The 26,709-nt window shown below is 45.9% G+C and overlaps 2 protein-coding genes across 4 annotated transcripts in view; both read right to left on the reverse strand.

Moving 5' to 3' along the window:
• Positions 1-396: 396 nt before the first annotated feature.
• spi2 (Spi-2 proto-oncogene) lies at positions 397-17,294 on the reverse strand. Of its 2 annotated transcripts, none has more exons than XM_073057711.1 (7): positions 17,257-17,294; positions 8,622-8,687; positions 8,136-8,183; positions 7,954-8,047; positions 7,162-7,274; positions 5,253-5,367; positions 397-3,117 (listed from the first exon to the last, which is right to left on the reverse strand). In XM_073057711.1, exons 3-7 carry the CDS (start codon positions 8,136-8,138, stop codon positions 2,789-2,791), a joined length of 654 nt encoding a protein of 217 aa, XP_072913812.1. In that variant the 5' UTR covers positions 8,139-8,183; positions 8,622-8,687; positions 17,257-17,294; the 3' UTR covers positions 397-2,788. The 2 variants fall into 2 exon arrangements, with proteins under 2 accessions (XP_072913812.1, XP_072913813.1); XM_073057712.1 differs by having other exon boundaries at positions 8,136-8,188; positions 17,257-17,278.
• Positions 17,295-23,519: 6,225 nt separating this feature from the next.
• spic (Spi-C transcription factor (Spi-1/PU.1 related)) overlaps positions 23,520-26,709 on the reverse strand; it is a 108,400-nt gene continuing 105,210 nt past the window's right edge. For both annotated transcript variants that reach the window (XM_073057714.1, XM_073057713.1), the window contains one exon: positions 23,520-24,223. In XM_073057714.1, coding sequence (XP_072913815.1) covers positions 23,829-24,223 — 395 coding nt within the window. In that variant the 3' untranslated portion in view covers positions 23,520-23,828. The remainder of the gene's footprint in view (positions 24,224-26,709) is intronic.

The following is a 26,709-nucleotide window of genomic DNA, read 5'->3' on the forward strand; positions in this document are numbered from 1 at the left end:
TTGTGCAGAGGAAGGTCCCACAAACTGGAATGGCAGAAATGACATGGGCTGAAGGATCCATTCCTGTGCTGTGCTTTTCTTTTTTAGATAAATAAAGCACGATAACCGGCCCTTCCGGCCCAACCTGTCCCAATTAACCTACTGAACAACATCTTTGGAACGTGGGAGCCAACCCATGCGGTCACGGGGATAACCTACCAAACCCTTACGGACAGTGGCGGGAATTGAATGCAGGTGGCTGGCATTGTAATAACGTTACACTAACCGTAATGCTGGCCCAGACTCAGAGCCAGATGTACTGGTTTAGAGATGTGGTTTTGGTAAATATTGGCAAGTATTTCAAGACGAGCTTTATTTGTCACATGTAGAACAAAACATTCAGTAAAATGCATCATTTTCTGTCAAATCAAATCAGTGAGGACTGTACTGGGCAGCCTGCAAATGCTACATGTCAGGCTTAACATAACATACATACCCACAACTCATTAACCCTGACCTGTACATCTTTAGAATGTGGGAGGAGACCAGAGCACCCAGAGGAAACCTATATGGTCCCAGGGAGAACGTACAAACTCCTTAAAGACAGCGTCGGGAATTGATTTTACAGCCAGTGCTGTACTGTAAAGCGTGGCGCATTACATCATAAGGGATCTCCATCTCCCAGGACATGCCCTCTTCTCATTGCTATTATCAGGGAGAAGGTACAGGAGCCTGAAGACACACACTCAACATTTTAGTAACAGATTCTTCCCCTCCATCATCAGATTTCTGAATAGATAATGAACACTACCTCACTATTTTTGCTTTCATTTTGTATGACTTATTCAATTTTTAATGTATTTTTTATTGTAATTTATAGTCATTTTTATGTATTGCACTGTACTGTGACACAGAACAGCTGATGTCACTCCACTCTTTAAGAAGGGAGGAAGGCAAAAGAAAGGAAATTATAGGCCAGGTAGCCTATAATTACCCAGTGGTTGGGAAAGTGTGGGAGTGTATTATTTAGGGTGAGGTTTCGGGGTATTTGGAGACGAATGATAAAAAAGTCATAGTCAGCATGTTTTCTGTAAAAGGAAAACTTGCCCAACAAATCTGTTTGAGTTCATTGAGGAAGTAACAAGCAGGGTGGACAAAGGAGAGGTGGTGGATGTCATTTACTTGGATTTTCAGAAGGCATTTGATAAAGTGCCACACATGAAGCTGCTTAACAAGATAAAATCCGATGCCATTACAGGAAAGATACTGGCATGGAAAGAGGAATGGCTGACAGGCAGAAGACTGCAAGTGAGAATAAAGGGGACCTTTTCTGGTTGGCTGCCGGTGACTCGTGATGTTCCTCAGGGGTCAGTATTGGGACCACTGCTTTTCACATTGTTTGTCAATGATCTAGATAATGGAATTCATGGCTTTGTGGCAAAGTTTGCGGATGATACAAAGATAGGTGGAAGGGTAGGTAGTGCTGAGGAAGCAATGGAATTTCAGTAGGACTTAGACAGATTGGAAGAAGGGGAAAAAAGTGGCAGATGGATACAGAGTTTGGAAATGTATGATAATGCATTTTGGTAAAAGGAACAATAGTGCGGACTATTATCTAAATGGGGGGAAGGTTCAAACATCAGAGGTGCAGAAGGACCTAGGAGTCCTCGTGCAAGACTCCCAGAAGGTTAATTTATAGGTTGAGCCTGCGGTAAAGAAGGCAAATGCAATGTTGACATTTATTGCAAGGGGAATAGAATATAAAAGCAAGGAGATAATGCTGAGCCTTTATAAGACACTAGTCAAGCTGCACTTGGAGTATTGTCAACAGCTTTGGGCCCCATATCTCAGGACGGATGTGTTGTCATTGGAGAGAGTCCTGAGGAAGTTCACAAGGATGATTCTAGGAATGGAGAGGTTAACATATGAGGAGTGTTAGGCAGCTTTGGGCCTGTACTCACTGGAATTTAGAAGAACGTGGGGGATCTCATTGAAAGCTACTGAATGATGAAAGGGTGGATGTGGAGAGGATGTTTCCTCCAGTGGGGGTAACCAGAACTAGAGGCGTGTCCTTAGCCAGGGAGTAGTAAATCTGTGGAATGTTCTACCACAGACTGCGGTGGAGGCCAAGTCTGTGGGTATACTTAAGGCTGAAGTTGATAGTTTCCTGATCAGTCAGGTATCAAAGGACATGGCAAGAAGACAGGTGTATGGGGTTGAGCCATGATAGAATAGTGGAGCAGACTTGATGGGCTGAATGGCCTAATTCTGCTCCTATGTTTTTGGTCTTTTAGTCTTCACTCCAAAACAATGGGCAGGAGAAGTCACTGTGGACACTACCCACACTGCAAGCTGCCTTTTCCAAAAACTGCCTTCTGGAAAGTCCTTTAGGGCTAGAAAAACAAACAACTTCACCCTGTTGTAATAATTCCTTCCCCCGGACAGTTCATCTGATCAACTATTATAGTTAGCCCCACCTCCCTCTATTAATGCCCTTTACATTGTAAATATATGCTGGTATTTATGAATTTATGCACATTTTATTCCATATCCTTACTTCCAATTCTATTTTATGTACTTCTTTATTCTGTATAATAATTGCATGCTGCATTAACACACCACAGCAAATATTGCCTGAGATTCCCATGGAACCCCGAAACAGGGGGAAGAGATTCTCTCCCTGCCCTCTTAGTTCTGCTAGACTTCTTGAAGAAGGCTAAAGAAGGTAACTTGCATTGATATAGTGCCTTTCTGCTTTGGGGAGGTAGAGCTTAGAAGACGCCCTGCCTCCAGGCCCTCGCAGGGCACCTCAATTGAGGAAGGGGTAGACGAAGGATCTTTTGCTGACTCCCCGCAGTCGGCTGATGATCTGCTGGCTGAACTGGTAGGTCAGCTTGCGTTTCACCTTGATGATCTCGCCTGTACGGGAGTAGTTCCTTAAGGCCCTGGCCATCTTCTGGTAGGTCATGGTCTTTTTGTTGCCCTTCCTTCTGCCCCAGATCTCTGCCAGCTTCTCCTTGTTCTGGGAAGAGAACTGGAAGAGTCCACCGGAGGGCTGGATCCACCAGATGCAGTGTCTCATCTGTGGGTCCTCTAGCATCTCGAAGAGGAACTGGAAAAGCCTGACCCTTCTCTTTCCTGTGGGGTTTGGGAGAAAAAGAGGAATGGGGTTAAAGGTGTCATGAGAATCCAATCCAGCTCCTGGTGTCTGGATTGTGTTGGTGATTAGAAGGTCATATTGGTGGTGGAGGCAGTCTAAACTGGGCTAATCCTGCCAAGAGAAATTATCCTATCATGAGTAAAGAAATAAGATCTCTATTGAGAATGAAAGTTGCTCTGTCCAGTACAGACAGGATTTTCTGGAGGCCAGCCATTTAATTCCAGTTCCCAACCCCATTCCAAATGTAGTCCCATGGTCTTCTCTACGGCCATAATGAGGTCACTTTCAGGCTGCAGGAGCAACATCTCATATTCTGTCTGAAAAGACTCCAGCCCTAATGGCGTGAACATGGATTGCTCTAACTTCCAGTAATTTCTCCCCACTCTCCCTTCTCTTTTTCCATTACCCATTCTGGCTTCCCTCTTACTCCTTCTCCTCAACTGTCCATCATCTCCCTCTGGTCTCCTCCTCCTTCCCTTTCTCCCATGGTCCAATCTCCTCTGCTATTGGATTCAGTTTCTCCCCCAGGGAATTGAGAAGACTGGATCATGAGAGTTCATTCGGAGCAGGGGTTCTCAAACTTTTTTATGCCATGGACCCCTACCATTAACCAAGGGGTGCATGGACCCCAGGTTGGGAACCCCTGATATGAGAGTCATGGAGTTATCCAGCAGGGAAGTAGGCCTTTCAGCCCATCTGGTCCATGCCATCCATCTGAGCAAGTCCCATCTGCCTGTGTTCGGTCCATACTCCTTATCCCTTATCCCTGCCTACTTTGTCCTAGACTCCCCAATATCACCTTCTTCACCGACTTGTCTACCTGGTCCTAGACTCCCCAATATCACCTTCTTCACCGACCTGTCTACCTGGTCCTAGACTCCCCAATATCACCTTCTTCACCGACCTGTCTACCTGGTCTTAGACTCCCCAATATCACCTTCTTCACCGACCTGTCTACCTGGTCCTAGACTCCCCAATATCACCTTCTTCACCAACCTGTCTACCTGGTCTTAGACTCCCCAATATCACCTTCTTCACCGACCTGTCTACCTGGTCTTAGACTCCCCAATATCACCTTCTTCACCAACCTGTCTACCTGGTCCTAGACTCCCCAATATCACCTTCTTCACCAACCTGTCTACCTGGTCTTAGACTCCCCAATATCACCTTCTTCACCGACCTGTCTACCTGGTCTTAGACTCCCCAATATCACCTTCTTCACCAACCTGTCTACCTGGTCCTAGACTCCCCAATATCACCTTCTTCACCGACCTGTCTACCTGGTCCTAGACGCCCCAATATTACCTTCTTCACCGACCTGTCTACCTGGTCCTAGACTTCCCAATATCACCTTCTTCACTGACCTGTCTACCTGGTCCTAGACTCCCCAATATCACCTTCTTCACCGACCTGTCTACCTGGTCCTAGACTCCCCAATATCACCTTCTTCACCGACCTGTCTACCTGGTCCTAGACTCCCCAATATCACCTTCTTCACCGACCTGTCTACCTGGTCTTAGACTCCCCAATATCACCTTCTTCACCAACCTGTCTACCTGGTCCTAGACTCCCCAATATCACCTTCTTCACCGACCTGTCTACCTGTGTCTCCACCTTCGGGGAACTATGTGTCTGATCCCTGCAGATGCAGTGTCAGTGACTCATTTTGGTGAGGTGAGAGGTTTAGAACGATCTGAGGAGTAATTAATTGCCTGGAGCTGGTGAAGGCAGATTCATAAGAGAAACAGAGGGTGGCACGATATTGTACCATTTAGTATGACGCTAATACAGCTCCAAGGACTGGGGCTCAATTTCACCGCTGTTGGAAAAGAGACCATATGTTCTCTTCTTGCCTACCAGGTGAACCGGTTTCCTCCTAAAGACCACTGGGTAAAGAGATTAATTGGTCATAAGCTTGTAATTAGGCACCGGCTCATTAGGCCGGAGGGACCTGTTACCGTGCTGCATCTCGAAATAAATAAAAAATAAAATCTGTAAAGATCAGGGGAGGGGGAAAATAGAGGTTTATGGGGCTATGATCGAATTGAATGGGGGATAGGTTTGAGGGGCTGAGTGGCCTATGGTCACTTGTCATTATGTTAAATGTCCTTACTCTTCTCACTGTTGCTGCTTCTCATCACATATTCTGAGGGTAGAGCTGGTCTGAAGTCAGAGAGTGGAGAGCAGTAAGGGTTGTCCACACACTCGGGCCCAACAGACAGTCCACACTGCAACGACAAGACGAGCAATGTCAGGTTGTCTCTGTTTTATCACCGTGCCATCTCACCTCACGTCACAGCGCTGGGAAACGTAGCAACGCTCGCAGGTTGACCAGCACAATCCTCACCGATTCGATTTGACACGAATGACACATTTCACTGCATGTTTTAATGTACATGTGACAAATAAAGCTAACCGTTACCAGAAGAAAAATTGCTAAAACTGGAAATCCAAAGTTAAACCCTCTTCCTCACTTCTTCCCCCTCCCATCAGGCAGTAGATACAAAGGCCGGAAAGCACGTACCACCAGGCTCAACGATGGATTCTAACCTACAGTTATCAGGTGACTGAACCATTTCCAAGTGTGGTAAGATGGCCGTCACAGTAGTGTAGTGGTTGGCGTAACACTATTGCAGCACCAGTGATTGGAAGGTCAGGGTCCAATTCACGCCGCTGTCCACGCGGAGTTTGGACCTTCTCCCCATGACTGCATGGGTTTCCTCCAGATGCTCTGGTTTCCTCCCATAGTCCAAAGTCATATGGATTAGGGTTAGGAAATTGTGGGCATCTACATGCCCCTTCTCCATCTCTTTCTCCCATGGTCCACTCTGTTCTCCTATCAGTTTGATTCTTCTTCAGCCCTTTACCTCTTCCACCAATCCCCTCCCAGCGTCTTACTTCATCCCTCCTCCACCCATCCACCTTCCCTCTCACCTGTCACTTGTCAGCTTGTACTCCTCCCTCTCCCCCACCTTCTTATTCTGGCCTCTTCCCCTTTCCTTTCCAGTCCTGAGGAAGGGCTTTGGCCCAAAACGTCGACTGTTTATTCATTTCCATAGATGCTGCCTGAACTGCTGAGTTCCTCCAGCATTTTGTGTGTGTTACTCTGTTTTTCAGCATCTGTAGAATTGTTTGTGTTTACTGCGGGCTGTTGAGGTTCCCTGCTGCAGAACTGTTTCATTGGCCTTGCAGCATAATGGCCTCAGAAACCCCTTAAGAAATGCATTTATCTCTCCCTCTCCATCACTCTCTCTCACTCTCTTATTGTCTCTCTCCCTGTATCTTTCTCTCCCTTTCTTTTACTCTCTCTGATCTTCACACACTCACTCTCTTTCTATCTCTTTGACTGTCTCCCTCCCAACCCCTCTCCCCTAATCCCCTACCTCTTGTTCCCCCTCTCCCCCTTCTCCCTCCACTCTCTCTAACATTCCCCTTTTCTCTCTCTCTCTCCCCTTCTCTCTTTCCTCCTCTCTCCCTCCCTCTGTCACTCTCCCTCTCCCTCTTACTCTTTCCCTAGTCTGATAAAATCCCATTTTCAAAGGCCCTGTCGGAATCAGTTGCTTTTTCATGTTTTTGATAAGATATTAGTTGAATTAATGTAGTTTTTTTAAAACTAAGACGATTTGTATTGTAACAAACTATGTGATGTTTTGTCTCCACCTACTGGCAGGTAAGCAGTATAGCAGTTATATAACGGTTTATCACCTTTTTCATTTTACATTGGCTAAGTGTTAGCACGTGACACGTGCTCTGCCTGATACTCTTGATAGGCCTTCCACTATCTCAGGAATGTGGTGTTAGCTCGAATATTTAAGTGCCAGTTTTTGCAATGGCGCCATCTTTTCTTTGATTGTCCTTTTCCCTTTGTTCTCTCTGTATTCATTTAGTTCATATATCTGTATCTGTTCCTTTGTGTAAACTTTAAAATAAACAACTGTAAAGGCAAAAAAGCTTTCACTCCCTCCTGAACTCCTAAAAGAACCCGAGGATCAGAAAAGTCACTGAGGTCCCACAGCACTTACCGGATTAGAAGCGTAACGCTGCGAAGGAAGAAATATTTCTTGAAAGGCTGAGTTCCTGTTGCTGTAGGAACCAGGGTGCCAACTTTCCACGGAGAATCCAAAAGCACAGGCCCCTGGAGAAAGCAGAAAGCATCGGCTGAACAGACGAAGGGAGCAAATGGAGTTGGAAGACTTTTCCTTCCCTCAGGGCACAGAGAATCCATGGCTCACCGTACTGATCACCAGGATCAGTGACACCAAATTTTGTTGATTGTGTCATTCCTTTGTTGACAGTTTTGCTTTATTTGACAACCTATCACTATCCCACTCTCACAGACTGAGTGATTATTGAGTGTCTAAGGGTCTGATTTGTTAACCTGCCTCCTCTCTCCTATTATCTGTGATTACCCATAATCTCTCAGGCCATACAGCTCAGTTTTCCATACTAGTCCTTTCATACTAGTCATTGAAACCTACCGAATATTGAAAGGCCTAGATAGAGTGGACAAGGAGAGGATGTTTCCTAAAGTGGGGGAGGCCTGGACCAAAGGGCAGAGCCTCAGAATAGAAGGATGTCCCTTTAGAACAGAGATGAAGAGGAATTTCTGGAAGAGAATGTCCGCATGTGTGTGAGCACATATTTACTGTAATGGAATGAGATTCAGAACAAGTTGATAGAAAAGTGAATAGTTATGTGGGAGGGACGGGTTAGATTGATCTTAGAGTAGGATCAACACAACATTGTGGGCCAAAGGGCCTGTACTCTGCTGTACGGTTTACGTTCTATACTGTTAAGATTTCTTCCACACTCACCTGAGCCTGAGGCAGTCTCCTGCTCAAATACAAATGCCTTCTGCTGCTCGTCGAGGAACTCCATGATCACTTCTAGATCCTCCACATTTGGGTTCTAAATAACAGAATTAAATAAATATCAAACAGTCCCGTGTCTTAACCACAGGCCCAGACTGAGAATGTAATGGGTAAATGGGTCTTACCATAATGTGGGGGCAGAGCAGTCATTCAGTCTCCACCGGGAGGAAGACCTGTTCTTGAGACACAGTTAAGTTAACGCTCACCAATGCATAGCACCACCCCACATTCATAACCACAACAGATTCTACAGATGCTGGAAATCCAGAGCAACACACACAAAATGCTAGAGGAACTCAGCAGGTCAGGCAACATCTACATAGAGGAATAAACCATCAACATTTCAGGCCGAGACCCTTCATCAGAACTGGAAAGGAAGGGGGAGAGAAGTAGATTAACCTCCGCCCCCCCCCCCCCCCCCCAACCTTCTAATTCTGACTTCTTCCTCTTCCTTTCCTGATGAAGCGTCTTGGCCAGAAATATTGATTATTCTTCTCTATAGATGCTGTCTGACTTGCTGAGTTCCTCCAGCATTTTGTGTGTGTGTTACCCCATAATCTTAACCACAGATACACACAAAGAAAAACACCCAGGCAGAGAGAGAAACTTACATTTAAAGAGCACCCATCAGAAGTGAGTTTTAAAGCCAATAAAGTTCTCTTTGAAGTGTCCACACTCTTGTAATAAAAGAAACATGACAATCAATTTGGGCACAGCAAGACCCCACAGATGACAATGAAAGGCAATTCACTTTAATGGCATTTTTTCATGGGTAAATACTGAAAAGAACATTGGGGGGGGGGGCATTCTCATTCATTGTGATGTGTTATACCAGTTACTGCTGCCATTTCGTAAAGAGTAACTTTATTTGTCACACGTTCAATCCATTGAAACATACAGTGAAATGCGTCGTAGTCCGAAGATGTGCTGGGGGGAGACCACATGTGTCAGCGTGCTTCTGTCGCCAATATAGCAGGTCCACAAATGACCAACACTAACCCATAGGTCTTAGGAGTGTGGGAGGAAACTGGAGACACACACTCAATGTTTCAGGAACATTTCCTTGCCCTTCACCATCAGATTTCTGAATAGACAATGAACCCATGAACACTACCTCACTATTTTTTGATCTTTTTTCGCCCTACTTACTTAATTTAATTTTGCTTATGCATTGCTGATTGTAATTATTTCATTATTATGAATGCATTGTACTGCTGCTGCAAAGTTAACAAATCTGACGACGTATGTCAGTGATATTTAACCTGATTCCGAGCATCAGGAGGAAACCTCTCTGTTCAGAATATACAAACTGCTCACAGACAGAGATGGGAATTGAACCCCATCACCAATGGCAGGCACTGTAGCTGCTAAACTACCGTTTGATCTTACTGCATCATGTCTGACAGTTAAGCGTATAAGGAGTCAGCATTTGCAACTTTCACCAAGCGTCTGCCGTGTGGTATAGGACAGCCTGATAGACGAATTAGTTCCAGTTCTGGGTCTTCTACTTGTCGCATTAACTCTGCTTCACTCTGCACAGACGCTGCCTGACCTGCTGAGTGTTTCCAGCACTCTGTTTTTATGACACCCATGTACATATAGACACAGGCATAGAAACACTCATGGTGCTGGTGTGAACTAGCATCACACACACCCTGGAAACAGCAATGCCCTTGGATGTAAAAACCCCAAAAATGTAATGGATATGGCCCAGAGCATCATGGGTAAAACCCTGCCCACCAACACAGAGAGCTATCACAGGAAATCAGCATCCATCAACAGGAACCCCACCACCCAGGTCATACTCTCATCTCACTGCTGCCACTAGGAAGGAGGTACAGGAGCCTCAGGACCCTGTTCAGGAACTTATTACCCCTCAGTCATTAGGCTCTTGAACCAGAGGGGATATCTTCAATCAATTTCACTCACCCCCATCACTGAACTGTTCCCACTTTCCAGGACTCGTCATCTCATGCTAAGACCATAAGACCAAAACATATAGGAGCAGAATGAGTCCATTTGGCCCATTGAGTCTTCCATCATTTCATCATGGCTGATCCAACTTTCCTCTCTGCACCAATCTCCTGCCTTCTCCCTGTATCCCTTCATCACCTGACCAATCAAGAACCTATCAACCTCTGCCTTAAATACACATAAAGATTTGGCCTCCACAGCTTCCTGTGGCTATGAATTTCACAGATTCACCATTCTCTGGCTAAAGAAATGCCTCCTCATCTCCGTTGTAAAAGGACGCCGTTCTATTTTGAGATTGTGTCCTCTGGTCTTAGGCTCTCCCACCACAGGAAACATCCTCTCCACATCCACTCTATCTGGGCTTTCAGCATTCAATAGGTTACAATGAGGTCACCCCTCATTCTTCTAAATTCTAGTGAATACAGGCCCAGAGCCCTCAAAGACTCTTCATATGACAAGGCATTCTGAATCCTGGAATCATTTTTGTGAACCTCCTTTGAACCCTCTCCAGCTTCAGCGCAAACTTTCTAAGATAAGGAGCCCAGAACTGCTCACAATACTCCAACTGAGGCCGCATCAGTGCTTTATAAAGTCTCAACATTACATCCTTGCTTTTATATCCTAGTCCTCTTGAAGTGAATGCTAACATTGCATTTGCCTTCCTCACCACTGACTCAACCTGCAAATTAACCTTTAGGGAATTCTACACAAGGACTCCCCAGTCCCTTTACACCTCATGTTTTTTGTATTTTCTCTCCATTTAGAAAATAGTCAACCCTTTCATTTCTTCTATCAAGGTTCATGACCAGATGTTTCCTGATACTGTCTTCCATCTGCCTTTTCTTTGCCCATTCTCCTAATCTGTCGGTCCTTCTGTAGTCTCTCTACTTCCTCAAAACTACCTGCCCCTCCACCTATCTTAATATAATAGCCTGCAAATTTTGCAACAAAGCCATCAATTCCATCATCTAAATCATTGACAAATAATGTAAAAAGAATTGGTCACAACACAGACCCCTGTGGAACACCACTAGTCACCGGCAGCAAACCAGAAAAGACTCCCTTTATTCCCACTCTTTACCTCCTGCCGATCAGCCACTGTTTTATCCATGCTAGAATCATTCCTGTGATACCAGCTTCATGTGTGGAACCTTGTCAAAGGCCTTCTGAAAATCCAAGTACACAACACCAACCAATGCTCCTTTGTCTATCCTGTTTGCTATTTCTTCAAAGGGTTCCAATAGATTTGTCAGGCAACATTTTCTCTTGAGGAAAACATGTTGACTATGGCCGATTTTATTATGTGCCTCCAAGTACCCTGAGATCTCATCCTTAATAATCAACTCCAATTTATTTCCAGCCACTGAGGTCAGACTAACTGGCCTATAGTTTCCTTTCTTCTGCCTCTCTCCCTTCTTGAAGAGTGGAGTGACATTTGCAATTTTCCTCATTTCCAGAAACATTCCAGAATCTAGTGATTCTTGAAAGATCATTACTAATGCCTCTACAATCTCTTTTGCCGCCTCTTTCAGAACTCTGCAGTTTACACCATGTGGTCCAGGTGACTTATCCACTTTTAAACCTTTCAGTTTCCCAAGAACCTTCTCTCTATTAATAGTAACTTCACACACTTCATGACCCGACACCTGGAACTTCCACCACACTGCTAGTGTCTTCCACAGTGAAGACTCATGCAAAATACTTATACAGTTCATCCACCATTACTACCTCTCTAATATCATTTTCCAATGGTCCAATATCCACTTTTGCCTCTTTTACACATCATGTATCTGAAGAAATTTTTGATATCCTCTTTAATATTATTGGCTAGATTACTTTTGTATTCCAGATTTACCTTATTAATGATATTTTAGTTGGTTTTAAAAGCTTCCCAAGCCTCTAACTTCCCACGAATTTTTGCTCTATTATTTACCCTCTCTTTGGCTTTTATGTTGGCTTTGACTTCTCTTGTTAGCACAGTTGTATCATCTTCTCTTTAAAATACTTCCTTCTCTTTGGGATGTATATATCCTGTGACTTCTGAATTACTTCCAGAAATTCCAGCCATTGCTGCTCTGCTGTCATCCCTGCCAGTGTTCTTTTCCAATCAATTCTGGGCAACTCCTTTCTCATGCCTCTGTAATTCCCTTTACTCCACTGTAATACTGATACATCTGACTTTGGCATCTCCTTCTCCAATTTCATGGTGAATTTGATCATATTATGATCACTTTCTCCTTTTACCTTGAACTCTCTTATCAATTCCAGTTCATTACACACCACCCTATCCAGAATAGCTGATTCCCTAGTGGGCTCAACCATGAGCTGCTCTAAAAATCTACCTCATAGAAATTCCCCCTCTTGGGATTCAGCACCAATTTGATTTTCTCCATCTACCCACGCGTGGAAATCTCCCGTGACTATTTGGCATGCATTTTCCATCTCCCATTGTAATCTATAGACCCCATCCTTACTACTTGCTTGGGGGTTTGTATACAACTCCCATTTGGGTCTTTTTACCCTCGCAGTTCCTTAGCTCTATCCACAATGATTCAACACCTTCTGAACCTATGTCATCACATTCTAATGATTTGATTTCATTGTTTACCAACAGAGCAATGCCGCTCCCTCTGCCTTCCTGCCTGTCCTTTCAATACAATGTGTATCCTTGGACATTAAGCTCCCAGCTGTGATCTTCTTTCAGCCATGATTCAGTGATGCCTACAACATCATAAATGCCAATCTGCAACTGTGCTTCAAGTTCGTCTACCTTATTCCGTATACTATTCACATTCAGATATAATGCCTCCAGTCCTGTATTCAACCTTGTCAAGTTTGTCCACCTTTTACATTGCAACTCACCCTGTTGACTGTAACTTTGCCCTATCAACAGCCTCTCCACACTACACACTGCCTCTGTTTGTAAACCAGCTACCTCATCTTCAGCATTATCATCCACCTTTCCTATGATACTTCTTGCATTGAAATATACACAGACCAGGACACTAGTCGCTCCACACTCAAACCTCTGATTCCTGACTTCGTCTGAGATCTTAACAATATCTGTATCCACAACCTCTCCACTAACTGTCCTGGAACTCTGGTTCCCATCATCCAGCACCTCTAGTTTAAACCCCACCATGCAGAATTAACAAACCTTCCCTCTAGGATATTAGTTCCCCTCCAGTTCAGGTGCAAACCTTCCTTTCTGTACATGTCCCACTTTCCCTGGAAGAGAGTCCAATGATCCAAAAATTTTATGCCCTCCCTCGTACACCAATTTCTTAGCCACACATTAAACTGTATAATCTTCCTAGTTCTGGCCTCACTAGCACGTGGCACGGGTAGCAATCCTGAGATCACAACCTTTCCCTTTAACTTTCCCCCTAAGTCCCTGAACTCCCTACACAGAACCTTGTCATGCATCCTACCTGTTGTCATTGGTCCCTACATGGACCGCGACTTCTGGCTGTTCACACTCTCACTGAAGAATGCTGAGGACTCAATCCAAGATGTCCCAGACCCTGGCACCCGGGAGGCATCTTACCATCCAAGAATCACCCAACTTTCCTCTGTTCGGAGCCTGAAGACCCACACCCAGTGATTCAGGAAGAGCATCAGCCCCTCTGCCATCAGATTTCTAAATTATCTGTGAACCCATGAACATCACCTCAATGTTCTTCTTTTACACTCTTTATTTTGTAATTTATGTCTTTCTGCTGTAATGCTGCTACAAAACAACTACCTCATGACATTCTGTATGATCTTGTGATCATATCACATTGTGATCATGCACCAAATTGTCTGCCTGCACTGCACTTTCTCTGTAGCTGTTACACTTTACTCTGCATTCTGTTACAGTTTTCCCTTGTTCTACCTCAATGCACTGTGCAATGATCTGATCCGTATGAATAATGTGAAGACAAGTTTTTCACTGTATCCCGGTACGTGTGACAATAATAAACCAATTGCATTTCTAATATAAACATAAGAGATTCTACAGTTGCTGGAAATCCAAAGCAACATGCGTAAAGTTCTGGAGGAACTCAGCAGGCCAGGCAGCATCTATGGATACAAACACTATTCTTTGAAGAAGGAGGATATCTCAGGTGTTCTGGAATGCAAACTTTGTAGGAAAACGTCCCAAATCAGCTCCCTCTGGTGCCCCCTCCTCCTCCCCTTTCTCTCATGGTTCACTCTCCTCTTCTATCAAAGTCCTCCTTCTTCAGCCCTTTACCTCTTCCACCTATCCCCTCCCAGCTTGTTGCTTCATCTCCCCTCTTCATTTACCCACCTTTCCCCTCACCTATTACCTGTCAGCCTTTACCTCTCATTCCCCCCCCCCCCCCCTTTCCTATCCAATCCTGATAAAGGGTCACATGCTCGGTAGTTTGTGTGTTACAGAACAGTACAGGTCTTTTGATCCATGATGTTCTGCCGAACCACGAAGACCAATCCAACCCTTCCCTCCTACGTAGCCCTCCACTTATTCTCCATGGACGCTGCCTGAGCTGCTGAGTTCCTCCAGCACTTTGTGTGTGTTCCTCTGCAGTCCAGCAGTGTTCTTATTCTGGGCACCTCCTCCACTGTACGGGTGGGCACCAAGCAGTTATCCTGCTCCCTTCTTGGAGATCTCCCTCTCTCTTGTCACCTCTTGCTGTTCTTTGTCCAATCAGGACAGAGATGGAAAGGAACTCCTTCACCCAATGGAGAGGGAGTGATTGGAATTCTCAACCCAAGAAGGATAAGACCATAGGACTATTAGTCATGGAAGCAGAATTAAGGACATCATTCCGAGTGGTAACATAACCACGCTGCTATCAGTCTTGTCTTAAACCCATAAGACATAGGAGCAGAATTAGGCCACTTGGCTCCATCGTGCCTGATTTATTTTCCTTCTCAACCACGTTCTTCTGTCTCCTCCTCATTTCCTTTGACACCCTGATTAATCAAGAACCTATCAACCTCCACTGTAAATATACCCAATGACTTGGCCTCAACAGCCATCTGCGGCAATGGATTTCTTAGTTTCACCACCCTCTGGCTAAAGAAATTTATCTCATCTCTGTTCTGAACCCTATTTCATCCCTGTTGTACTATTCTTTGGTTCTATGTCTCACAAGAAACATCCTGCTATTCTGAGGCTGTGGAGAAACCATTACTGAGGGAGGAGGTGAAGGATCAGGGAATATGGGTTAACCTGGAAAGATGGTGCTGGGGGAGATCAACCCTAAAAACAGGCCCTTCAGCCCAACCATTCCATGCTAACCAAGCTTCTCACCTAAGCCTGTCCCATTTGCCCATATCTAATGCATATCGCTCTCATCCTTTCCTCCCCATGTACCTGTCCAAGTACCTATTAAGTGTTATTATTGTACCACTTCCTATGATAGGGGCTCCTCAGTAGAGTAGCGATTCGTGTGATGCCGTTACAGTTGGTGTGTTGGAATTCAGGGTTCACTTCCGAATCCACAGTAAGAAAGTTTGTATGCTTTCCCCATGACTGCATGGGTTTCCTCCGAGTGCTCCCGTTTTCACCTACAGTCCAAAGACATTCCGGGTAGTAGGCTAATTGGTCATTGTGTTGTGAATGGTGGTGGTGGTTGGCATCCATCTGTCTCGAAGGGACAGTGGGTGATCATCGTCATCACAAGCCTGGGCAGAAGGTATGCAGATCCTGAGATGCCCAGTCATCCAGATCCCCCTCCTGGCCTCGCCATGTTGTGATTAGGCTAGGGTTAAGTTGGTGGGCTGCTGTGTGACGTGGCTAGGTGGCCTGGAAGTGGGTTTTCCATGCTGTGTCTCTAAATAAATAAATAAGCCTATCCACGTACCTGCCCGAGTGTCTTTTAAATGTTGTTAACGTACCTGCCTCAACAACTTCCTCTGGTAGCTTGTTCCAAATACTGACCATACTCTGAGTGAAAAAGTTGCCAATTAAATCTTTCCCCTCTTATCTTAACCCTATGTTTCCTAGTCCTTGACTTCTCAACTCTGAGAGAAAGATCGTGTGCATTTGCCCCGTCTATGACCCTCATGATTTTATACACCTCCATAAGGTTACCTCTCAGTCTCTATGCTCTAAGGAGTGGCCCCAGCCTGCCTAACTTCTCCCTGTAACCAAGCCCCTCGATCCCTAACAGCATCCTCGATCTGACTAAATGCTGGACACACTTTCTAGAAGTCCATAGGATTATGACATGCATAGAGTGGGCAGCCGGAATGTTTTCCCCAAGTTTGGAATGTCTAATACCAGAGGGCATGGATTTAAGGTGAGAGGGGGTAAGTTCAGCAAAAATGTTGCTTTACGTCCAGAATGGTGTGTGTCTGGAACGTGCTGTCAGGGTGTGGTACGGGCAGATAGGACAAAGGTGCTCAAGGGATTCTCCAGATGTGCTGGGGAATGGAGGGATGGGGACATCATGTAGGCAAAAGGGAATAGTTAGATTGGGTTTTATGGAATTGCTAATTTAAACTCAAGAGATTCTGCAGATGCTGGAAATCCAGAGCAACACACACACAATGCTGCAGGAACTTAGAAGGTCAGGCAGCTTCTATGGGAATGAATAAACAGTTCACATTTCATCGCAGTGAAGTGCCTTGGCCAGAGGCATTGACTCTTTATTCCTCCCCGTAGATGCTGCTGAGTTTATTGCTAGTTTGCTTCATGGGGCACAGCGTCGTGGTCCGAATGGCCTGTTCCCGTGCTGTATTGTTCCAAACAGGCACAGGGGGGCAATTACTCACTCTCTCTCTCTCTCTCTCTCTCTCTCAAATATACCCAGAAATGCAGGCATGCACACGCACCCCTCCCCAACACACACACACACGCACTCACTCTCACGCATCCCTCCCCAACACACACACACACACACTCACTCACTCACACACACACACTCACTCACACACACACTCTCTCACACACACACTCTCTCTCACACACACAACTACAGTCTACAGCTTTCTAACTATTAGCGCGCAGTTACGATCTGACATTCGGGAAACGAAATTTCCCTTCGTTTCGTGAAACCTGCAGATGGCCAAGTGAGCGGTCTCTGCCCGGCCGGCTCACGTCCCCTGACTCAGAAGTTGGGGCAGAACGAGTTTGTTTGCCCCCAGAGTACCTGCGGTTCAGCCCGTTCCCGGAGTGCTGCTCCGAGATGTCCTGAAGGACTCGAGGATGGGGAGTGTGGGGAGGTGGCGGTGCGCGGCGGAAGCGCGCTCCCTCTCCCTCTCCCTCTGCATTGACGGCGCCAGCGCTCTGCTACTCACCCCGTATCCTGCAAAGTGCCCCTTCAAGTGAACTTCCCTCTGCACCCTGTATCCTGTTTATACCCCCTTCCCGGGCGCCTGCGTCATCTCAGGACAAGCGCCTCCCCAGGAAGCAGACTACCCCAACCTCCAATCTGGCTGGCGTCCAATCCCGAGAACGGACCCCGTACTCAGACCGCGGGGCCGGACAGTTCCGTCAGACCCGAAAATCCTGAATCCTCCCATCCCACGGGCAACAGAGCCCCCCCTCCCCCGTCCGTCCGTCCGGCACACCCCCCGAGGGAGCTTATGCTGCAGACACCATCCACTCCACTGATGTTAGGGTATTCAGAGAACGAAACTGTTATTAAATTACCCGCGCTTTATTCTGGAAGAATCAGAACTTCCCAAAGCACTGGACAGAATTGAAGGACAGCTAGATGCTGGGCGGCATAATTAGCGCGAAGCTTTACAACGCCAGCGATCCGGGTTCCAACTCCTACCGCTGTCAGAAAGGAGTTTGCACGTTCTCCCTGTGACCGCGAGGGTTTCCTTCGGGTGCCCCGGTTTCCTGCCACGTCCCAAAGGCAGACCCGTTCGGGCTAGTAAGTTGTGGGTACGCTATGTTGGTGCCGGCAGCCCCCAGCACCTCCTCGACTGTGATGGTCACTGGCGCGAACATTGTATGTTTCCATGGTTTGAGGTGCATGTGATAAATAAAGTTAATCTTTAATCTCTCTCTTTCTCTAAGGGTGACTATGCGGCATTACGGGATGAATAAATGTATGGGTGTTATAGTCGTAGAGCACTACAGCGCAGCAGGCCATTCGGCCCATCCAACCCATGCCAAACTATTAATCTGCCTACTCCCATCGACCAGCAACTGGACCATAGCCCTCCATACTCCTCCCAACGTTACACGTAGCTCAACCTCTGGCTTGTGCAGGTGTGTGTGTGTGTGTGTGTGTGTGTGTGTGTGTGTGTGTGTGTGTGTGTGTGTGTGTGTGTGTGTGTGTGTGTGTGTGTGTGTGTGTGTAGGAGATGCAGGCAGGTATGCAGATCGTGACCCGATGTTAGGGCAACCAGATGTGTTGGGTGGAGGGGAAGGTTTTTTGGAACAGCCAGTTTAAAGGAGCAGTATGTAAGGAAGGCTGATGTGAGGGTCAGCAGCTGTGTGAGTGGGTGGGCAGGTGTGAGGAGGAGCCAGACGTGTATGAGGGAGAATCGGATGTGAGTTGGGCCAGGGGTTGGGAGGCTGGTGTGAGTGAGGTCTCGGTGTCGTGGGCTTTAATCTCCAGATGTGAGTGGTACAGATGAATTCCTCTACAACATTTGGCTGAACAGACATCCCTATCACCAAAGAGCCAGATGTTGGCCTGGCACCAAATCCAAAGGGTGCTTTGCCTCCGGCAGTGGGCACCAGTCCTAACCCCTTTACGCCTCGCTACACTAGATGAATCCTTGAAGCCAGGCTTTAGGGAAAAGGAGGAAAAGGAGTTCTCATCACTGATGTTGCATTAAAGTAAGTCATTTTAAAGTTGTTCTTGGACCAGACACTCACTGTAGCTGAGGGAGGTGGTAAGTGTCATCCTGAGAATCTCTGGAAGCTAACTCTGCCCCAGTGTCTGCACTGCACAGCCCTCACTGGCTCAGATTTCAGGTTCCTTTATCTCATGGATCCCCAGCCTTTGCTTCCCCCTGTCACAGCAGGAATTATAAAGGCATATCATAGTAAATACAACCTTGGCCCCTCTTCTTCTTCTTCTTAAACCCATTAGTGGGGCAAAGACTACTAACAGCAGCTCACCAGAGTCCTCTGTCCTGGGCCAGTCTTCCACATTGTTTCCGGGTGTAGTCCATCTTCGAAGGTCTTTAGAGCTTCTGTTGGTGTTTCTGTAGCACTGGGTTTTAATGGATGGTGTTGCTAGTCCCATGACTATCTCTCCTCCTTTCATAGGATGGGCTTGGGACTGTCAATGGCAAAGTTCTCTGTTCTTTCCCCTGATCCCAATAGCTACCCCACACCTGACTCCTAAATACTCAACTGAAAATTGTGGACATCCTGAGCTTTCTTGATTAGCTGGACCTTCTGCCAATGACAGTATATGAAGGTCAAGCAATAGCAGAATGCAGGATATTCAGATTCATTTATTTATCCCAAGTACATGGAAACATACAGTGAAATGTATCATTTGCATTAACAACCAACACAACGTAATGATGTGCTGGGCACAGACGGCAATTGTAGCCAAATATTCCAGTACCAACATAACATGCTGTATCCAGAGATACCGGCCACGTGACAGATGCACTGCCATCTGGCTGGTCGGAGGACACACCACATGCCAATCAACATTTGGTCCCTCCCAACTAATCAATGCACACCTAAATTATTGGTCACCTTAATTGGATTATCTTGCCCAGCCCCATGCTATAAAAGGTGAGGCTTGCCCCTGGCTCAGTCTCTCTTACAGACCACCTCATTGAAGGTAAGTGCATTGATTTATGTTTGGGAAGGTTTGTTGTTGGTCCTGGTAAGGGAGCCGCAGCTATCCAAGGTCAAGGGGAATAGCTGTCATAGTGCTTTTCCCTTGTTCTTTGTTTGTGTAACCGTTCCCTGTCCCCACACTGCTTCCTGTGTATTGTAGTTGCTTGTGTTGACCCGACTTCCCCTTGTAAATAAACTCCTTATTATTAAAACTGTGTGTGTCCAGGCCTCTACTGTTGAAACTCAAAGAACCAGTTATTTTCCATCACAACACATGTCCACAATGTTCAGCAGAATAACACAGAATGCAACAAAACAACATTAAAGACAACAATGTTAAAACCACTCACTCACTCACTCACTCACTCACTCACTCACTCACTCACTCACTCACTCACTCACTCACTCACTCACTCACTCACTCACTCACTCACTCACTCACTCACTCACTCACTCACTCACTCACTCACTCACTCACTCACTCACTCACTCACTCACTCACTCCTCCAACCACTTCCGGGCCTCTAGTAATTGTCTCTGTCAGGAACTGTAGAGGAGCTTGACCCAAAAGCAGAACATTGAAGATGGTTTAGAGGTGAATGAGAACTTTAATAATAATACCAAGCCACAAGGGGCCACAAAACAAGAGTGAACAGAAACTAATCACAACAGGCAACAAGGTAAACTTTAGGCAGGGCAAGGGAAATCTCAGAGCAACTGGTTGATTTCAGCTGGTTTGATGAGTGAACAAGGACAGTGGATGAGAACTGGGGTTAAATAGGCTGCCGGTGACGAGTCTGGAATGAGCGGCTGGTGAATCCCATCAGCTGGATGGGGACTGGCAGGTGCTTGTACATGCAGGCTGGGAGGTGTCAGAGGGAGTATCTGGGAGGTGTCAGTGGGAGTACGATTGACAGGTTTCAAACTAGCAGACATCTGGTCTCTGACCCCCGGACAAGCCTCTACTTCTGGACTCCCTGACTTCAGTCTTTGAACTTTAACTTTGCCCTCCAGACTTTACCAACTTCTGGGTATTAACCCCAGGACTTGCCTTTCACAGTTTTGACCTTCAGCCCTTGGCCTAGGACTCCCTGATCATGGGCTTGATTACATGTGATTACAATCATGTCTTCACTTGCTCTGGGGTGTCCAGGGAGGTGTAACACCTCAGGTGGAGGGACTTGTCGTGTCCAGGGAGGGTTAGCACCTCAGGAAAGGGGGCTTGTCGTGTCCATTCCAGGGCAGCTCACTCACCTTTGATCCTCACTGGACACTCAGCTCACGCCTGTGGCTGCATGTATTTGTTTGCATGTGACAGCAGCCACACCCTGGTATACCGCTTCGACAGACAGGTGAGGGTAGCTGGTGGGCCTTGTACCCCAGTGAGATAGTGACATGCCTCTCCTAGCACGTGCAGTCAGCTCTGGCGGACTGGGTGAATGAGATCTACAGAGAGATCCAATGGCTAGGAAGGCAGTTCTGCAACATTTCGTGAAGAGCACAGGACATGGAAAGGCACAGAAGTAGACATGGTCATCCACTGCAGCCAAGGAAGACCCCAGCTTGTGATGACTTGTTGTATCACTGGTCCTGGACTTCCGAGGTCAAAAAAGTGGAACTGCCCCAGTGCAATGGCTTTTCCATTTTCAAAACTCTCCGCACAAGTTTCCTGTCATGATGGACAACCAACTTGGTCTGGATGTCACTGGCCATGCTGACCTTTATTGTCCATCCCTCATTGGCCCTGAAGTATGGAGAGAGGCAAGAGTTGGCCTCACAGGTTTGGAGTCACTAACAGGTAGGGCTGGGCAAGGAGGGGAACGTTTCCTCACTAACAAGATAAAAAGGATTGAAGTGGAATCAAGGAGAGGGGTCTCAACCCAAAATGTTAAATGTCCATTTCCCTCCTCAGAGCCACTGAGCTGCCCCAGTGTTGTGCGTACTGCCCAGTTATCACTCACCTCTGGAAGCCCCTGAGCAGCCATGAACAGACAGAAGAAGTGAATTGAATGGTCACCATGACTCTGCATTCATTTCTCTGAGCTATATAAAACCTTGGTCAGACCCCACTTGGGAGTATTGTGTTCAGTTCTGGTCACCTCATTACAGGAAGGATGTGGATACGATAGAGAGAGTTCAGAGGAGATTTACAAGGGTGTTGCCTGAATTGGAGAACGTGCTTTATGAGGATAGGTTGAGTGTATTTGGCCTTTTCTCCTTGGAGCAATGGAGGATGAGAGGTGACCTGATAAGAGGTGTATAAGATGAGAGGCATGGATTGTGTAGATAGCCAGAGGCTTTTTCCCAGGGCTGAAATGGCTAACACGAGGGGCACAGTATTAAAGTGCTTGGAAGTAGGTAGAAGGAGGATGTCAGAGGTAAATTTTTCACACACAGAATGGTGAGTGAGTGGAATGCAGTGCCAGCGACGGTGATAGAAGTGGATACAACAGGGTCGTTTAAGAGACTCCTGAATAGGTACATGGAGCTTAGAAATATAGAGAACTATGCAGTAGGGAAATTCTAGGCGGTATCTAGAGTAGGTTACATGGTTAGCACAACATTGTGGGCCGAAGGGCCTGCTATGTGCTGTAGATTTCTGTTTCTATGAGTGCAACATCACAGACAGAGGAGATCACAGGTGTAAGATTTCAACTTGACACATCAATAATTCCCCCCCTCACCCCCACAGATGCTGACCGCACCTCTGAGATCCTCCAGCACATTGTTGGCTCAGATCTTTTGGCCCACCAAGTCCATTCTGACGCTTTCTGCTCATCCCATTTTTTTCTGATTTTGGAGATAGAAGAGACTGTGGTTGATGGAATCGGGAGCAACAAGGGATCTGCTGGATGCTAGTTTAGATAAGTATTTATTTATTAATTATTTAGATATACAGTGTGGAACAGGTCCTTCTGGGCCTCTGAGCTGTTCCGACCAGCAACCCACCTATTTAACCCTAACCTAACCATAGGACAATTTAGAATGACTAATTAACCTAATGACCAGTTCATCTTTGGACTGTGGGTGGAAACCGGAGCACCTGGAGGAAACCCAGGTGCTCATGGTAAGGAACCTACAAATTTCTTACAGGGGATGTCAGAATTGAACTCTGAACTCTGGAACATTACAAGCTGTAATAGGTTGTGCTAATCTCTATGCTACCTTAGCACCCCAATGACATTGATTGGAGGGTTATGGGGGACTATTGTTCAGCTGCAAGTAGATGGGACAATGTAGAATAATAGTTCAGCATGGACTAGATGTCCTGGAGGTCTGTAAAGCTCTATGACTTACTTAAGAACTTTTTAAAAGCTATTATTAATGCTTTTTGAGATAGTGATTTAGATGCATATCATATTTTTTACTGAGTTAAGTATTGTATGTAATTAGTTTTGCTACAACAAGTGTATGGGACATTGGAAAAAAAGTTGAATTTCCCCATGGGGATGAATAAAGTATCTATCTATCTATCTCCTAAGTTTTGATTCCCTTTCCCTGGGAATAAGACTGTAAGTATTCACCATATCTATGTCCCTTATAACACCATCCCTCAAAGTCTTCTACTCTCCAAGGATAAAGTCCCAGCCTGCACAACCTCTCCCTATAACTCAAGCCCTCAAAACCCAGCAAACTCTTTGTAAATCTTTACTGCAAACTTCCCAACTTAAAAAATTAAAGTATTTCCTATGACAGGGTAACCAAAACTGTACACAACACAAACCCGTGCTTTAAGACATTTAACATGAGTCACAATACAAATTGTATAAAATAGGAAATTTTTTATTGGCAGAGAAATAGGAAATATCAAAAACACTCAGCATGTCAGGCAGCATCTGTGGAGATAGAAACAGTCAAGATTTCAGGCAGAAGATACAGAATTTTTTTCAAAATCAGTTTAAGTCCTACACACACACACACCATTCGTATATACAGTCTGAGACACACAGAGACAGACATAGAAAGACGCACACAGAATTGTACACACACATTAAAATAGGTTAATATATATTATAAAATTCGAAACTTAGTCTTTTTGTTTAAATGTTGTGTTAATTTATGGAATTCTTCTTCTGTTTATAAGCACGGGAGAGGCGCGGCCAGCTCACGTGGTGCTGCCCTGTAACAATTCGTTATAGCTGTAATTGAAGTGCCAGTGGTCACAGCTGTAGTGCGAGTGATCGGTGTGGGGATAGGGGGAGTTCGGCACCCCTCCCAGCCTCTGCAGCACCTGCGCATCGAAGCGATAGGTGAGCTTTCTGCGGACTTTGACTATCTCCCCGGTGCGGCTGTAGTTCCTAAGGGCGCGGGCCATTTTCTGATAGGTCATGGTCTTGCGATTGCCCTTCCTCCGGCCCCACATCTCTGCTACCTTCTCCTTGTTCTTGGAAATGAACTGGAAGACGCCGCTTTTCTTGTCCACCCACTGAATGCAGTCAGACATCTCAGCGTCCCGCAGAGATTCACTCAAGAACTCGTAGAGGCGAAGCCTCTTCCTGCCTGCAACAAGTCGGAAGGAACAGACAGTCAAGTGGAGTTAGCACTGCGCCCTCTCGCCCGGACTGACATCCAGGCGCTCTCCAAGGTGCTTAAAGCCGCTGTGCTAACCCATCCCGCGGTGGGGCGGACGGACAACCGCTCAGAAGCCAGGTGATTTGGAGAGACAACTCCGGGATTACTGAACAGTGCGCAGTCAGTAGAAGCTACAAGCGACTTTAGAAGCTGAAGTAATACACCCAAAATGCCGGAGGAACTCAGTAGGCCAGGCAGCATCTATGGAAAAGAGCACAGTCGACGTTTTAGGCCGAGACGGCCCTGGCCTGCTGAGTTCCTCCAGCACTCTGTGTATATTGCTTGGCTTTCCAGCATCTGCAGACTTTTTCGTGTTTCAGATGCTGAAGTTCTTTATTTCCAGTGAGAGTAGAACTAGAGGTCATGCTTAAGAGTGAAAGGTGAAATATTTAAGGGGAACATAAGGGGAGGGGGAAGCTGCTTCACTCTGAGGGTGATGCGGGTGTGAGACCAGCCGCCAACGGAAGTGGCGGATGTTAGTTGAATTTCAACATTTAACAAAAGTTTGGGTAAGTATATCGATGAGAAGGTTATGGAGAGCTATGGTCCAGTTGAGGATCGATAGGACTAGGCAGAATAGTTTGGCACTAGACTAGATGGGCCAAAGGGCCTGTTTCGTGCTATAGTACACTATGACTTTATCATACTTAAAGCAAGATTACTATACAATATTACAGAAAAAAATATATTGTCCCAGTGCAATAACAGATGCACAGCTAGTAGAATTCACAGCTGACTTCAAATGCTAAAGTTGATTTGTTCTGTTGAAATTAACTTTCATTCATTAGTTCACTCTAGTTCATTGGCGACAGGTTTAGTTCGAGGTGAAGGGTGAACTGTTTAAAGGGAACATGAGAAGAAACTTCTTCCCTCAGAGGATAGTGAGAGTGAAGAACAAGCTGCCAGCAGAAGTGGTAGGTGGGGGTTTAATTTCAACATTTAGACCATAAGATATAGGAGCAGATTTAGGTCGTTCTGTCCATCGAGTCTGCTCTGCCATTCCATCCTGGTTGATTTATTAAACCTCTTAAACTCATTCTCCCGCCTTCTTCCCATAACCTTAGACATATTGACTAATCAAGAACCTCTCAAACTCCACTTTAAACATATCCAATGACTTGGTTTCCATAGCCATCTGCAGCAATGAATTCTACAGATTAAAAATATCCTCCTCATCTCTCTTCAAAACGGGTATTTCCCTATTTTGAGGTTGTGTCCTCTGGTCCTAGGCTCCCCCACTATTGGAACGTTTAAGAGAAGTTTGGATAGGTACATGGATGGGAGGGGTATGGCGGGCTGTGGTCCTGGTGCAGTACAATAGGACTAGGCAGAATAATAGTTGGACACTAGGCTAGGCTGAAGGGAGTGTTTTTGTGCTGTCGTGGTCTACAACTCAATGACAGCAGGATTCATCATCATTGTGTGCCACGTCACATAACGTGAATGATTATGGTCCTTTCATGACCACGGTTTTGTTCTTGGCAGATTTTCTTACAGAAGGAGTTTGCCATTGCCTTCCTCTGGCAGTGCCCTTAGAAGACGGGTGACCCCAGCCATTATCAATACTCTTCAGAGATTGTCTCCTTGGCATCAGTGGTCACATATCCAGGACTTGTGATATGCTCCAGCTGCTCAAATGACCATCCACCACGTGCTCCCATGGCTTCATGTGACCCTGATTTTGGGGGGGGGGGGGGGGGGGTTAATCAGGTGTTACACCTTGGCCAAGAATGACCAGCAGGTTATCAGAAGGAAAGTGCACCTCGCACCTCCTTTGGTAGGGAGGTGAAATGGGCTGCCAGCGGCAGTGGTGGAGGCAGATACGATAGGATCTTTTAAGAGACTCCTGGATAGGTACACGGAGCTAGAAAAATAGAGGGCTATGGGTAACCCTAGGTAATTTCTAAGGTAAGGACATGTTCAGCACAGCTTTGTGGGCTGAAGGGCCTGTATTGTGCTGTAGGTTTTCTAAGTTTCTATAATTACTGTACAATATTACAGAGAAAAAATATTGTCCCAGCTTCATTACCAGGATAACAGTATGCATTTTGTAGGATATGCATGAAATTCAGGTGTTGGAACCTGGAGCAGAAGGGTATTGAACAGAAATGTTGACTGTCTATTTCCCTCCAGCAACTTGTGTATTGCTGCAGATTTCCAACATCTGCAGAGTGCCTTGAGTCTCCCCATTTTTCTGGATAAACTCAGCAGGTCAGTCAACACCTTTGGAAGGAAATGGATAGATTATATTTTGGGTCAAGGTCCTTCACCTGGAGAGAGTAGAACTGCCTTTTCATAGCTTTGCTGTCCCAGGGTCAGTCTAATTCTGTGCAGAAGGAGTTATTTTTTATTTTCATTAGTAACTCATGGAGAAACTACTCCAGTAACCACAATGAGCTAGGACAAGGAGACAA

Source organism: Hemitrygon akajei, chromosome 10 (assembly GCF_048418815.1).
Source record: "Hemitrygon akajei chromosome 10, sHemAka1.3, whole genome shotgun sequence".
NCBI classification, from domain to species: Eukaryota; Metazoa; Chordata; class Chondrichthyes; order Myliobatiformes; family Dasyatidae; genus Hemitrygon; species Hemitrygon akajei.